This window comes from Myotis nattereri (genome assembly GCF_964212035.1).
Source record: "Myotis nattereri genome assembly, chromosome: 5".
In the NCBI taxonomy this organism is placed as follows: domain Eukaryota; kingdom Metazoa; phylum Chordata; class Mammalia; order Chiroptera; family Vespertilionidae; genus Myotis; species Myotis nattereri.
Window position 1 is genome coordinate 31880554 of NC_138080.1, and position 14071 is coordinate 31894624.

Consider the following 14071-nt stretch of genomic DNA (forward strand, 5'->3'; position numbering starts at 1 on the left):
CAGAGCAAGCAAGAGTATGCAGTAAATATTTATAATCAACCATGAAAACAACAAGAAACTCCATCACTGTATGGTACACAGACTGCAGGAAGCTTTGAGGGATGGGGCGGGGTGGCTCAGCTGCCCCATCTTTTGGCAATAAATAAAGCTTGGGAAACTTGAAACCTTGGCCGATTGGGTTTTGTGTAAGTCTCAAAACACTAATGAGTCTTGGGGCTCTTTGGATGTGTGGCTGTGGGGCTGGCAGGCCACTCACATGGGGAGGGCAGTTGCAGACCCCCGGAGGGCAGGGGGAGGAGTCTTCCAGGGCTGGGGCAGCAGCAGCGGTGGGCGTGGTTATTGCTTGGAGGAGGCTTGGACTGCAGTGAACTCAGGGAACACACGCCCCAGTGAGGTAACGGCTTTGGGGAATTGGCAGCCATGCCAGTGCACTCTTCACCCGTCCTCAGCAACCTGAAGTCCATGTTCCAGCGGGCTTGACGCATGCGCCCAGGCATGGACTCTGCAACTGCACACCAAATATGCCTAGAAGCTCAGTTGGCCCTGGGAGGGGCGCTCTGCACATGCGCCTAACACAGTCCAGCTGCACTGTCCCTCTTGGATGCAGTTAAGACCTATCCTTCCAACGAAAGCCCTACCGCCATCCAGAGGCTATACTGGGGTAAGGACGTGTGACTGTTCCTCAGGAGCACAGATTAGAATACGCCTGGCTCCCTCCAGATAAGCCAGGGTGCTTGTGCCTTGGAATGACGCGGGAACCAGCTTAGTGACTGGAGGGAGCTGTGCACAGGCGCACTGCGGCAGCGTGGAGCCAGGGGCAGTGCGCTTGTGCCTTAGAACCCGTGGTCTCAGCGCACACGCATCAGGTCCTCACGCCACTGGTAGGAACGGCTGTAGAGGCCTTGTGCACGCAATAGGAAATGGAGAATGGGTCAAGGGGCTTAGGCTGGACTGTGGTCCGGGGACGTGGGTGCTGCGGTGGCAGTGGCCAGCGTGGGGGCTGCGGCAATGGGCTGGGTGAGGTGTGGCAATAAGAGTCTGTCCTCGAGGCCAGTTGCCAGCTTGTCCAGCAGTGCCCCTGAGGGTCGGGCACACAGGCCTGATCCTGGGCACCCACCGCCAGGCTCCTCTTCGATGGCAGGGATGGTGGGCGCTGGAGGGCCGGCTGGGTCTTCGCCTGTACGGCTGTCGGTTGGGCAGTCGACACTGTCCCCACGGCGCAGAGGCGCGCGCGCGGGGCGGGGTTCCGGCCCAGGCGGTGCAGACAGCGCAGTGCGCTCGCCCGGGTCACTGTGCTGCCGGCCGCGCTGCTGCCACTGCTTGCGCATGTGGGTGTGTGGGTGCGCACGAGCTCGATGGCGTGCAGTGCTGGGCGGGGCGTCGTCAAAGTGTGGGTCGTGGCGCAGGAACTCATGGAAGAGCGCGTCAGTCTTCTCATCCACACTGTAGTCCCGTCGTGGTGTGCGGCGGGGCCAGGCGCGCGGGCTGCGAGGCCAGGGGAACTCCTCTGCTGGTGTCCCATCAAAGCTGCCCCCCACGGTAGTTGGATGGCCCACGCTAGAGAAGGAGGAGTGCTTCTCGGGCCCACTGGGAGGCCCATCGTCGCCCGTGCTGCGCCCCTCGATGCTGGCATAGCCACTGTCCATCTGCAGCAGCTTGCGCGGCCCTCCCACCTCACTGTCCGAAGGCCGCAGCGTGGGTGGCGGTGAGGGCGGTGGGAAGGAGGGCGCTGTGCCCCCTGAGCCAGAGCTGTCGCCGCTGCGCACCGAGTCGCGGTCATTGCTGCTGTGGTCTGAGGCGGTGGCCGCGTGCAGCTCAAGCGAGGCACGGAGGCTCCAGATGTCGCGGTAGATGGTCTGGGTGTGCTCCAGCCCCGCATCCCGCTCACTGTCTGACTCCTGCTGCTGGTCAGGCCCCGCACCACCTATGCTGCGCTCCCAGGGGGGCTCGGGGTTCACTCCTCCCGCGGCGCCTGCCTCCTCCTCCACCTCTAGCCTGCAAGCCAGGCGCAACAGTCAGAGGGCTCCCCCATGCCCTCCCCGGCCACCCTGTTCGGTCAGGGAGGGTGGGCACGGATGGGGCCTCTCCACCTTGGCCAGGCTCTGTAGAAGGTGAGTTTTTTAAAATGCTGTCTCCTTTGCACGGGGATGCCTTTTTGATAAACCCTGAGCTCTCCTGGAGCCTGCTTTTCAAGCAGGGTGTCTTATACAATGTGACCTAAACATCTGTGGGCACTGCAGGTGGTTGGCTCCTCACCCAGAGTGATGCTTTCCTACAAGCCACCTTCTTCCTAACATCGTAATTCTGGGGTAGTGGGGCGGGACTAAGCAGGTGGAGGTCCCCTACCTCCAGGTGACTGAATATGCCACTTAGCACCCTCCCACAATCTTGGATTGATAAGAAATGGAGGACGATACACAATCAGAAGGGATCGCTAGGAAGTATAGGAACCCTACCGTCCCTGGATCTCCACATGTCACTGACATGGGCCCAGAGCTCCGGAATAGCTGCCCGTGGGCTGTGTGTGGAGGTGGGGTCCTGCTGGAAGATGTGGTCAGGACAGTTTTTGAGAAGGAACCTGAGCAGGTGGGAGGGGGCCCCTCAGACCGAGAACTCCACCGGGGACTCCCAGAAGCCCTGCCTGAGTAGGCATTTAGTCCTGGGGACCCTCCCCTGGGCCCTTACCCAGTCTCCCCCTGCTCCCCTCCTCCAGCCCACAGTCCCTGCTGGAGAGGGGGCCCTAGTGGGGCAGCCTCCAGGAGGAGCAGTGGCACCACAGGGAACTGACTGCCCGTCTGCCCTGCAGACAGGGTGGGGAATGCACTCCCTTGGCTACCTATGGGTGACTGGGTAGGGCAGGGGCCCACAGGCGCACCCCTAGCACCTTTATCTACTGAAAAATACCTGCCGAGAGCGGGGGACGGGCTGGTGGGGCTGGCCAGAAAGGGGCAGGGGGGCGGGAAGGTCATAGCAGCGCCTGTGCTGGCAATGTACTGGATGAAGTCCGTGTGAGGGGTGTCCCCCTCCTCCTGCTCCATGCTCTCGCTGGCTGCTCGCTGTCGCTGGAAGTGATGCCGCTTGGGGGAGCCTGTGCAGAGGGAGGCACATCAGCCTGCCTGGGCCCCTCCCAGCATGGCACCCCACCCCCATCCCCAGGCCTGAAGGCAGGAGCCTGGACCAGGTAAGCATGCACCGTGCTGTGCAGGTGTGAGTTTTGTCAAGGCAGCAGCAGTTCCCTGAGCATCCAGGGAAGACAGGTGTGGCCACAGCGGGGATTTTAACTGGTCTCCTAGTGGCAGGCACAGCTGGGCTAAGACACAGATGTGGGAAGGAGCGGATTGTAAAGCACAGGTTGGGGGGATGAGGGAAGAGGTGAAGCCCTCTCCTGCCAGCCTCACCCCTGCCCATGGGCCACCCTCCCGTAGAGGCCTGGGAGAAGCTTCAGCGGTAAAGTCACAGGGGTGGGGAGGACAGTCACCTAGCAAACAGGTAGGTTCTGGATGGTTCTGCACCTGAATTTGACTATAGTCACCCTCAGGAATCACAGAATGCCTCTGGGCTCCCAACAGGGTGCAAGATAGGCCCTCCCGCCCTGGCCAGGAGCACCTAGGCCACGACTCACCCTCCCCTCTCTGATGTTGGCTGGAGCCAGGCCCCAACAAGGAGGCTGGCACTGTCACTAGCCTCGTACCTTCTCTCTCTCTCTCTGACACTGTTTGTCCCCTCTCCCACCTCCTCCCCCGGGCGGCAAGCACATGCATGGCCTGGCCCGGCCCACTAAGTTCCTCTGTGCAGGGCTGGTTACCGCTGTCAGTGCCCACCTTCCCATGCCCGTACAGCCCTGCCTTGGACTGAAGGTAAAGAAGCCCTATATCTAGGACCCCACATGCCTCTGGGTCTGCAGGATTAAAGGGGTGGCCAATTGGGCCCCCACCTGTTGTAAATAAGTTTTGGGGTTTTTTTGTTAATCCTCACCTGAGGATATATTTTCCATTGATATTTTAGAGAAAGGGAGGGAGGGAGGGGTAGACACACACACACACATCAATGTGAGAAAGACACATCGATTTGGTTGCCTCCTGCAAGCGCCCCAACCAGGGCCAGGGAACAAACCTTCAACCCAGGTGCATGCCCTTGACAGGGAATCGAACCCACAACCCTTCGGTCTCAGGCTGACGCTCTAACCACTGAGAAACACCAGCCAGGGCTGTACATAAGTTTTATTGGCACACAGCCACACTTGTTTCCATGCCATTTACTGCTGCTTGCCCACCACCACTGTAGACAGACTGACTGCAAAACCAAAAACGCTACCACCTGGGGCCCCAGAGAAGCTCAGTGCATGGCCCCTCCTGACCAACTCTGAGACCTTGGACAGAGCATCTATTGGCCAGCATGGGGCAGGAAATGGAGACCCCTCTCAGGAGCAGAGATCCCACCCTGGGTTCTGAGCCTCCCACTCTATGGCTGCCTGGGGCAGGGCCCGTGGCCCTTACTCCCCACCAGGGGCCACAGCTCACCTCTTGTGTCCAGACTTGATGCCCGCTGGCTGGGCTCCAGCTTCCATTTCTTGACCTTGAAGTAGGGGCTGGCCCCATCCAAACTGGCATGGCGCCTCAGGCGGGTGAAGAACTGCAGGACTGGGCCTGCCCCAGAGCCTGGGCCTGCCTCCCGGGGCCCCGCGGAGGCCCCCAGCCCACCAGGCTTGGTGCTCCTGGCAGCAGCATCCAGCTGGAAGGGAAGAGGGATGCTCTCAGGCGGCCCCTTCCCCACTGTTCCCCACCTGCTACTCAGCCCAGGCTAAGTACCAAGGGGGAGGGAGGGGGCAGGGAGCTCTCTCCTCCCACCTGATGCTGCCCAAAGGTTTCCCAGGGGCTCAGCCAGGTGTTGGTCAGCTCTGTCCTTCCCAGCCCTGGACAGAGGGGTCCGAGTAAATGCCTGGGAGTGCTTACCCTGGGGCTTGAACTGGGTCCTGACCACACCCTGCCCAGCTGCCTGAGTGCCTGGTGCATGTGTGAGCATACTCAGGTTCGAAATGGCTGTGCATGTCCTGGGTACGACCCACCCCGCAGGGCTCATGCCCATGGGCAGCTCCCCCAGTTCACAGGAGCCCACTTGTGTGCTGTGGCCCATTCAGGGACCAGGCTGGGGCAAGGAGAGCTGTGGAGGTGGGAGGCCACAGGCAGGCCTGTCTTGAAACAGGACAGGGAGAGACAAGGGACACATGGGAGCCCTCACCGAGGTGCCTTCCCCGGAGTCACTGGATGAGGAGGAGCTGATCTCGAAGTCAGCAGGGCCCGTGGAAGGGTTGTAGGGGTCACCTGGCAAGGCGGAGCTGGGGCCCACGGAGCGGCCAGTGAGGGCCTTCCCCGGGGGCTGTGGGACAGAGCCGGGTGGAGGAGGAAGCAGTGACAGGTCAAAGAGCACTGGTGGGTGAGGGGGTGTGCTGGGCCCAGCCACCCTCTATGCATCCAGCCAGCCCCACTCCCCATCCTGAGATAAGGGGGTCGGCCCAGAGAGTGGGAAGGGTGCCACCTGCCAGGTGAGGGTAGGGATCCCTCCCACCAAGTCCAAGTCCGGTTACCAACCCCTCCGTACTCACCTGGAATATGGCAAGGCTGGCCTTGGGAGGCACTGAGGGGTGAGGCATGGCGGTTGCACTGGCTTCGCTGGAGTCACACTCATGGATGGTGACAATCTTGAGGGGCGGCAGGTGCAGGTGGGTGAGGCGAGCGTTCTTCAGGTGGTGGAAGTCCCCTTCTGTCAGGGTATACCTGTGCCAAGCATATCCACCCATCACAGAGCAGCCCATCCCCGTGCTCAGCCCCACCCCACGCAGGCCAGGTATCCCCAGCCCACAATCTGCTGTTCCCCAGCCCCATCGTCCACCCTGCTGGGTCTGCGGAGAGCACAGCATGAATGACCACCCAGCTCAGTACTGAGGCTATGCTCCAGCCCTGAGGGTGCTGATCCCCTCACCTTCGGCCCTTGTCCTGCGCCTTCCGGCTCTGCTCAAACAGGGCTGCCTCATTGAAGGACACGCGGCGGCCGGTAGAGCTGGTGGACAGGAAGCGCTCGGTCTCTGCATCCTGGCCCTCGAGGTCCTCCCCCCTCAATTCAGGGTCTGCGAGGAGAGCCAAGAGAGGGTGGGCCCCGGGTGGGCCGCACCTCGTGCCGGCAGACTGTAGGCGGAGGGGGAGGGAGCGAGGGGGCCCAACTGACCACCAGGGATGGACAGGGAGGTGGGCGGGCACTCGCTCATCCGCTCACACACTCACTCACTCAGCACGCGCCTGTGAGCACCTACGCGTGGGCTTTAAGGAAACAGAGATGAGTCGGAATCGAGCTTCGCCCAGTCTGGTGGGGGAGACAGACAGACACAGAAGGTCAGGAGGCCTGAGAGGGAAGGCCGAGGAGTGGACAAGGGGCGGGGCCTGGGCATGGGTGGGGCCTGGGCAGCACCTCACCTTGGACTGGGTGGGAGCTGGTGTCCAGGTAGGTGGTGGTTGTCTTCTCTGCCTCCTCCGTGGCTCTGGGGCAAGACAACAGGAGAGCAAGGTGGCCAGGGTCCCTGCACAGGTATGGTGCACCTGCTCCCCACTAGCCAGCTGTCAGAGGCACTTGCCTGGCCCCAGGACCCCCAGGCCTCCCAGAAAGGAGCAGGTTGATTGGCACAAACCTGTTGAAGCGCTGGTGGACTTCCCAGCAGCGCCTGCACAGGAGCAACACACCAGACAGCACCACGAGGGTTCCCCCGACAAAGAGCGACATCACCACCACCACCAGCATATAGTTGTCCAAGACGGGGTCAGGCTCCGCCTGTGGGGGAGCAGGGGTCAGGTCCTACCTGGACTCTGGTGGGCCAGGCCTGTCCATCTCTCCTTCCCCACCCCCTCACTCACAGTGGGGCGGCCTGTGGTATTGTCCCACGTCGTGGTCAGGGTGGCCGTGGTGGCGGTGGTGGCAGTCATGGCCATGGTGGCAGTGGGCTGCATTTTGAGGTGAGAAGGACCCTAGGGGAGGGGCGCTGCTCAGCTCCAGCTCCCAGTACCTGCCCCCTCACTCATCCCAGGGAGTCAAAGCAGCAGCCCACATAGGGCAGTGACTCACAGGGAGGTGGGGGAACCCCACACAACTCCCGCCCCCTCAGATCAGTGCCCAGCAGGGACCTCCATCTCCCAATCTTTAAGATGAGGTCAAACGCCTTCCCAGCTGGTGGGGCCGGACTGGCAAGGTAGCACTGCCTAGGAGTCCTGTCCAGGAAAGGGCAAGCATCCTGGGAGAATGGAGACGCCGAGACTGTCAGCTCCACCTCCTTGTCCGCCGCCCATAGAGACTATAGGGCCCTGCCTGCCCCGTCAGGAGACTGCAGCTTCCGAAGGCTGGCCCCGGGCTGGAGGGACAAGGAGTCCACCATGGGGAGCGGGAAGGAGGAGCTGAGCACGGGTCTCCAGGGTCCTGACTCGGGAGGTAAAGGCCCCCTTCCACGGAGCACTAGTGGGAGTGAAAAGGCCAAAGGCGCATCTGTTCCCAGCCCTGAAGAATTTGGTTCCCATGGCGACTGAGCGAGCAGGCTGAGCTGGGGGGGGAGAGTGGGGGGGCCGGGTTTGCCAGGGAGCACTGGGGAGGGGAGAGGCGGGGCGTGAGAGGGAGGCCTCCTGCAGGGGCGACTCCTGCGGGCCCTGGGCAGCAAAATGGCTGCTGTGCGCCTCCTCGCGCGCCGGTGCCCAGCCCGAGGTCAGGCTCTTCCGCCGGCAGCCTCTCCCAGCGCAGGCTGGCGAGTCTCCACGCCAGCTTTACGCTTGGGGAAACTGAGGCCGGGGCGGGGCCCGGCCCTCGGGAACGGGGCTGTCCAGACACTGCACCTGGTCCTCCTCCTTGCGGGAGGACGGGGACGCGCTCTGGAATCCCAGGGAACAGAGTTCGGGGCCGGAGGGCCAGCAGCAGTCGGCTAGGCGCCCGCGCGGTCCCTCCCCAGGGGAATGGGAATGCCTGTGCACAGGCTCCAGCGTCCCCAACACTTTCGGGGTTTGATCCCACGAGACAGCGCGAGAAACTGAGGCCCAGGGAAGGGGAGGGTGCTGACGAAAGCCAGGTGTCCTCGGCGCTCGGGTCAGAGTCTGGCCGCGGCTCCCCGGGCGACTTGGGGGTAAGGCGCGCATAAATGTAGGTTGAGAAATGAGTTCAGGCGGGAGGGGGAGGGGACAGAGACGCATGGACATGACAAGACGAGGGAAGATGGCAGGAGGCGGAGGAAGAAGAGCGGTGGATTCTCGGGGGTAGGCGGGAACAGGCGCGGCGGGTGGAGGTTCCCCACAGGCCAGACCGTGAGGTCCAGGCGGGCCTCGGCTCCCCCAATTCGCTGGCCTCTGCGCCTAACCCCGCGCTCACATCCGGCCCCGGCGGCGGGGATGTCGAGGGAGGACAGGCAGAGCGAGGCTCCAGGTACATCAACCTCGGGCTGAGCCAGGAGGCGGAAGCGCCCTCGCCCTCGCCGGATCTCCCAGGGGGAAACTGAGGCCGGGGGAGGGCGCGGGAGAGGGTCCCTCTTCAGGCCGCCCAAGGCGCGGTGCCGAGCTCCGCGGGTCGGCTCCCACGCCCGCCCCGATCCTCCGCTCCCTCCCTCGGGCCTCGCGGGGAATAGACAGTGGTCCTGAGCCAGGGCGGGCCCAGGAGCCGGCGCGATCCTGGGCTCCGCGGTCACGGCCCGCCTCCCGCCCGCCCGGTGCAGCCCCGGGCCCGCCGCGCCTACCTCAGTCTCGGGGCGCACGGCCCATGGGCGGCGGGCGGGCGGCTTCCCGGCGCTCCCGGCGGGCTCCGGCGCCCGGTGGCCGCGGAGAAGGAGGAGAATTTATGAATGGAGAGCCCGGTGCGCGGGGGAGGCAGGCGAGAGAGGAGGGACCGCTCACGTGACCGCGTTGGCCAGGAGCCCGCTCCCACCCGCTGGGTGCCGCCGGGTCGTGGCCGGCAGCCCCCACCGCGCTCGCCGCTGCGTTTAGCTCGGTCCGCACTGGCCACCGCCTCCCCTTCCCTTCCGGCGCGGGCGGGGGGCGGAGCTTGCGCTCCCGGTTGCCCCCTCCCCAGGCGGAGCCGCCCTCTCCCGCGGCCGCTGATCTCCGCCCCCACGCCCTGCAGCACGACTTCTCGACCCCTCCCTGAGTCCTGAAAGGCGGGGTGGGGGCGTGCTGAGATGCACGACTCCCCACAACCCGGGATACTGGGGTGCCTAGACTCCCCCTCCTTACCTTCCCCGAGTCGGGGGTCCCCCAAGGGACACAGCCCGGAGGTTTCGCTGTCCTCCCTTTGTTTCCGTGTGAGGGCAGCACTGTCAGGGGTCTCCGTGCGCCCTGCCTTGTCGGGACCAACAAAGATCATAGAACACAGCCTGTCCTGAGTGCCACCAGGGCCTGCCCAGCGCCGGTGACATCAGAACTACCCTGCAGAACCCCCACACCTGGCAAACCCGAAAGCTGCTCCCCCTTTTCTCTTTCCGAACAATCATGCCTTCTAGATGCTCAGGCCACCATTCTGTCATCCTCCCTGTCCTGGCTCCATCCCAGCCACACCCCATCACGACACCCCGTCTCCATAGAAAGCCCACACTGCTCGGTGATGCCCAAGTTCAGGCTCCAGGCATTTGCACTCACAGGTGCGAGGCAAGACCCCCCTCCCCAGCTCAGCCGCAAGAAGCCTTCCTCACCCCTTCAACACTTCCCAACAGCAAAGCCTCCATGCCTCTCCTCTTGGCTGTCTGCTAACATAGCAACCACCACTTTACACTCCTGTGCCCTGCTTGCTGCTGGTTGTTCTCGCTGTGGACCTCTACCTTACTAGCGCCGGTGTGTTGTGTCCCTGCTCAACCCTGCCCCCACTACAGATGAGCTCCAAGAGCAGGAGCTCACTCAGGGCTGAGTCCCCAGGGCTGGTACCCAGGAGGGAACAGCTTACTAACTGGATGAAAGGGTGATACCACTACAGGAGAGCAAGGGGCAGCCACGTAGATCAATACCAAGGAAAGCTGGCTCCAGGTGAGGAGGGATGGCATGTGCAAAGGCCCTGAGGTGGAAAAGTGTGTTTGCAGAAGATCCGTATGTTTGAGGAAGCAGGGGAAACCATCTCGTGGTTCCTAGTAGGGGAATAACATGGTCCCTCTGGCTGTGTGTGTGGAGAAGGGCTCAGTGGTGAGGCTAGGGAAGGAGGCTGGGACCATCCAAACGAATGACGGTGGCCACGGGAGCCAAGCTGAGCGGACGGGCCTTGTCAATGGGTCTATTAGGGTATTCCAGGATAACCCCAGGTGTGGGACCTGAGTTACAGGGGTGCCTTTCCCCATGGGCCACGCTGGAATAGGGATTGAAAAGTCTTCCAGTGCATGGGTAGGAGCAGCGCATTAGGTAGACGAAGCCTCCCTATGGGGCCTGGGTGTCCAGGAGAGGTAGGGCTACACACATGACGCACCGCACCCCTAGACATGTGAGTAGGGCTTCCCAAAGCACACGTACCCCGTCCCCCCCCCCCAAAACCCGGAGGGGGTTTTCGGCCTGGATGCTGGGAGGCAGGGGCGCAGCCACAGCGCCAGCCCGAACACTGCTGGACGCTAGGACTCATGCAACCCCTGAGACCGGGGAGCCTCTGCAGCAGGTGCCTCTGGCCCAGGTGTGACACCCCTGTGTCTTGCATCCCTCAGCTCCACAGCAAAGACCCTTAGAGCTCAGCCCTGACTCCACGTTTTCCCAGAGCCCAAGGTGGGGGGTGGGAGGCTCGGCCCTGTTCCCCGACCTGCCTGCATGATCGCGGGGGCGGAGCGGTGACGTCAGCGCCGCAAGCGAGGCTGCGCAGGCCGCGGTGACGTCAGCGGAGCCCCCGGCCTACCGCACACGCGCCAGTGCGTCAGCGGCTTGCGGGGGCGACAGTCGGGCGGGGCCGCGACGACAGCATCTCCGGACACGGGGGCGCCGTCTCGTGGCGCTCGCAGGGATTGCAGCCAAGCCGTGCTCGCATCCCTGGCGCTGGCTTGCACTGGACTCTCAGCCTGAGGATGCTGTTTCCGGGATTTCTGCCTCAATTTCAGCCTGACTCATCACCGCCCCACACAGTCTTTTGCTCCTTTAAAAAAATTATTTGTTTTCTTCTAACGTTGAACGTCTGTAAAACGCCCCCGACCCCCACACCAGAGGTAGAATCGTGGTATTTCTCTAATGTCTCAGCTCCTGGCATTCAATTAGTGCTCCCTAAATCTTGAATTCAACTTAAGTGTCTCCTCCGCGTAGGCTTTTGATCCTCCGCATGCAGAACCTTGTAACCGTCGTCTCCACCCCCGCGACACACACGCACACAGCACATGCACCCCCCCCCGCCCCCCGCCACACACACACACCCTCTCAAGCAGTCTGAGAGCTGGGACCGAAACGAAACTACAACCCCCAGCATGCTGCGCACCCAGCGGCGCGTCGTCGTTAACGTCGCGCGCGGCGGCCGGAAATCGTAATTCGCGCGTGCGCCCTGGCTACTAATCCTCCCAGACGTCACCGCGTCGTCCTCCTCGCCCTCCAGGCTGCCCGCGTTCCGCCGGAGTCTGACCACCGTCCTCTACCTACTGCCGCTGCTATGCTGCCAGCCGCGCTGCTCCGCCGCCCCGGCCTGGGTCGCCTCGTGCGCCAGGCTCGCGCCTACGCCGAGGCTGCGGCCGCCCCAGCCCCCGCCGCGGGCCCGGGACAAATGTCTTTCACCTTCGCCTCTCCCACACAGGTGCGGACGCCATTCCGGACCCCGGGCCCGGGCAGGAACTTCCTAACCTCCATTCCGAACCCGATTTCTCCAATCCCCAGGTCGCCGATCCCCATTCGGTACCCACAGTCCGAGACCCCCAACCCCCAGGTCGCCGACCCCTATTCCGTACCTCGGACTCGTGCCCCTTAACTGTGTGGTCTGGGGTCCTGCCACCTCCAACCTCCCAAACTCCCGGACCTTCCACCTGGAATTCGACACCCAAGGGCCGGACATGCCCTTTAAGCCGGGATTGCCCCTTGCTGCAAGCACCCCTCCCGAGAGCAGCACCTCCTATGTGCCTTTCCCTGGCAGGCACCTCCTCATATCCTTACAGCATCTCTGCCGAAGGGCTTGGGTGCTAGATTTCGTTCTCACAGATGATGGCACTGAGGTCCTGCCCAAAGAACAGAGCCCAAGTCGACCCCAGCGCCGGCTGCTTCTGTGCCTCCCATTGGCACTCAGCTCTGCCCAGCCCATTTCACTACTTGGGAGACTGAATCCCGGTGGAGTGGGCCTGGCCTGCAGGGACCTAGTATTCCTCATCTGTCTTCTCCAGGTCTTCTTCAATGGCGCCAACGTCCGGCAGGTGGATGTGCCCACGCAGACAGGGGCCTTCGGTATCCTGGCAGCCCACGTGCCCACCCTGCAGGTCCTGCGGCCAGGATTGGTTGTTGTCCATGCTGAGGATGGCACCACCTCCAAATACTTCGGTGAGTCCAGCAGGAGGACAGAGGACTGGGCTGAGCAGAGCTGCACGTTGCAGCAAGCCAGTCCCCATTTCAGTTGGTATGGTAAGAAAAAGTGCTGTGGGCACTCGGAGGACACAATAGGAAGAAAGCCAGAAGCTTTTTTGCAGCTTCCAGCTTCTTACTGGCTGTGGTTAAGAAGCTTGTAGTGGGTTGGAGGAGGGTGACAGATCTGGGAAGAGAAGTAAAATGGTGCTGGCTAGGTGTGCTCTCCTTTCCCGAAGCAGCCCCCATCTTGCCCTTCCCTCTCTTCTTCCTCCACAGGCCTCTCCTAAATGCTAAGAGACCCCACAGAGACTTGCCACCAGGGAGCAATGGGCAGTGGCAGCTTGTCCTGGGCTAACCCTCTGTCCCTGTCCCCAAGGCCCCTTTTTTCGCTGTGAGCCGAAGCAGCCCAGCCTAGCCTCATTTCCCCTCCTAGTCCCTCTCCTGTTGGTTTCTTCTATCCTAGGCCCTTCCTTGTTTCATTGTTCCCAGCTTTAATGAATGTTCTCTAAAAATAAAAAAACGTGCTGGCAAGGGGGCCTGACTTAAGAGTACGAAATTTGTGCAGAAAGAAACCAGCTCTAAGACCTTCACCAGCATTAGTCTCCAAAGCTACAGCCATCCAGGATTCAAACACAGCCCTCTGTTCACCTGACCCCGCTCCGCTAATGAGCTCGTGGGTGAAGGGAAGGGTCTGTCCCCATGACCAGCCACCAGCAGATGCCCCTGTTGGCCCCCTGGTCTCATGTGTTCTCTCCAGGTGCCCATTCCCTGCTCTGGATCCCAGGGTTCTTGTGGGGCCACTGTCCTGGGGCTGGTGGTTTCCCCTAAGCCTGGATGTGGCGGTCTCACCTCCTCTCCTCCTGCAGTTAGCAGCGGCTCGGTCACAGTGAACGCTGACTCATCAGTTCAGTTACTGGCTGAAGAGGCTGTGTCGCTGGACATGCTGGATTTGGGGGTAAGTGTCCCAGCAGAAACTGAGGCACGAGCTAAGGGTTTCTGGCTTTGGGGGTGGAAGGGACCCTGTTTGGACCTCACTAACCACCACCTACTGTAGGCGGCCAAGGCAAACTTGGAGAAGGCACAATCGGAGCTGTCAGGGGCATCCGACGAGGCCATGAGGGCTGAGATCCAAATCCGAATCGAGGCCAACGAAGCCCTGGTGAAGGCTCTGGAGTAGGCGGTGCGTGCTCCTCGCCAGTGTCAGCGGGGAAACCAAGGCCCAGAGTGGGACAGGGGTTGGAACCAGCTCTCATGGTTCCAGTATGAGGGTGGGGGCAACCCCTCTGGGAGGTAGCCATCCTTGCCAGTGAGGCCACCAGGGGGCAGCAAATTGCTAGCTTCTCCCAGTGCATACCCCCTGGGCCCAGGCCTGGTGGCAGGGGTGAGCTCAGAGACCCTGCTCTGCTCTTGGGGGGACTGTCACCTAGGGGATTTGCCTCCCACCTCCAAAGACCCCACCAACCTGACCTGCTGCCCTCCACCCTCATGCTGTAGAGACCTCTTCTTCCTACTGCCTTCTCTGGACCGCTTGTCCCCAGTGTGTGCCCCATTAAAGACCAGGGACCCCA

At 62.3% G+C, this 14071-nt stretch overlaps 2 protein-coding genes across 4 annotated transcripts; one reads left to right on the plus strand and one right to left on the minus strand.

The window, feature by feature from the left end:
- Positions 1-15: 15 nt before the first annotated feature.
- On the minus strand, positions 16-8789 carry CBARP (CACN subunit beta associated regulatory protein). 2 transcript variants are annotated; one of them, XM_081093433.1, is made up of 10 exons: positions 8753-8789; positions 6903-7013; positions 6680-6819; positions 6468-6532; positions 5980-6124; positions 5603-5774; positions 5239-5376; positions 4521-4731; positions 2905-3088; positions 16-1995 (listed from the first exon to the last, which is right to left on the minus strand). In XM_081093433.1, the coding sequence occupies exons 2-10, from the start codon at positions 6993-6995 to the stop codon at positions 942-944; spliced, it is 2202 nt and encodes a 733-aa protein (XP_080949559.1). In that variant the 5' UTR covers positions 6996-7013; positions 8753-8789; the 3' UTR covers positions 16-941. The 2 variants fall into 2 exon arrangements, with proteins under 2 accessions (XP_080949559.1, XP_080949560.1); XM_081093434.1 differs by lacking the exons at positions 6468-6532; positions 6680-6819; positions 6903-7013; positions 8753-8789 and adding an exon at positions 6308-6330 and having other exon boundaries at positions 5980-6057.
- Positions 8213-14071, plus strand: ATP5F1D (ATP synthase F1 subunit delta). 2 transcript variants are annotated; one of them, XM_081093439.1, is made up of 5 exons: positions 8213-8279; positions 11554-11748; positions 12326-12479; positions 13370-13458; positions 13558-14071. In XM_081093439.1, exons 2-5 carry the CDS (start codon positions 11608-11610, stop codon positions 13678-13680), a joined length of 507 nt encoding a protein of 168 aa, XP_080949565.1. In that variant the 5' UTR covers positions 8213-8279; positions 11554-11607; the 3' UTR covers positions 13681-14071. The 2 variants fall into 2 exon arrangements, with proteins under 2 accessions (XP_080949565.1, XP_080949564.1); XM_081093438.1 differs by having other exon boundaries at positions 8276-8445.

Excerpts from the sequence above, each read along its gene's own strand:
- CBARP (XM_081093433.1), bottom strand. The coding sequence starts at position 6,995 with ATGCAGCCCACTGCCACCATGGCCATGACTGCCACCACCGCCACCACG. Across the intron at positions 5,775-5,979 it reads GCGCAGGACAAGGGCCGAAG|GTATACCCTGACAGAAGGGG; the intron begins GTGAGGGGATCA and ends TGCTTGGCACAG. Across the intron at positions 3,089-4,520 it reads ATCAAGTCTGGACACAAGAG|GCTCCCCCAAGCGGCATCAC; the intron begins GTGAGCTGTGGC and ends CCCTCTGCACAG.
- ATP5F1D (XM_081093439.1), top strand. The coding sequence starts at position 11,608 with ATGCTGCCAGCCGCGCTGCTCCGCCGCCCCGGCCTGGGTCGCCTCGTG. Across the intron at positions 12,480-13,369 it reads CACCACCTCCAAATACTTCG|TTAGCAGCGGCTCGGTCACA; the intron begins GTGAGTCCAGCA and ends CTCCTCCTGCAG. Across the intron at positions 13,459-13,557 it reads TGGACATGCTGGATTTGGGG|GCGGCCAAGGCAAACTTGGA; the intron begins GTAAGTGTCCCA and ends CACCTACTGTAG.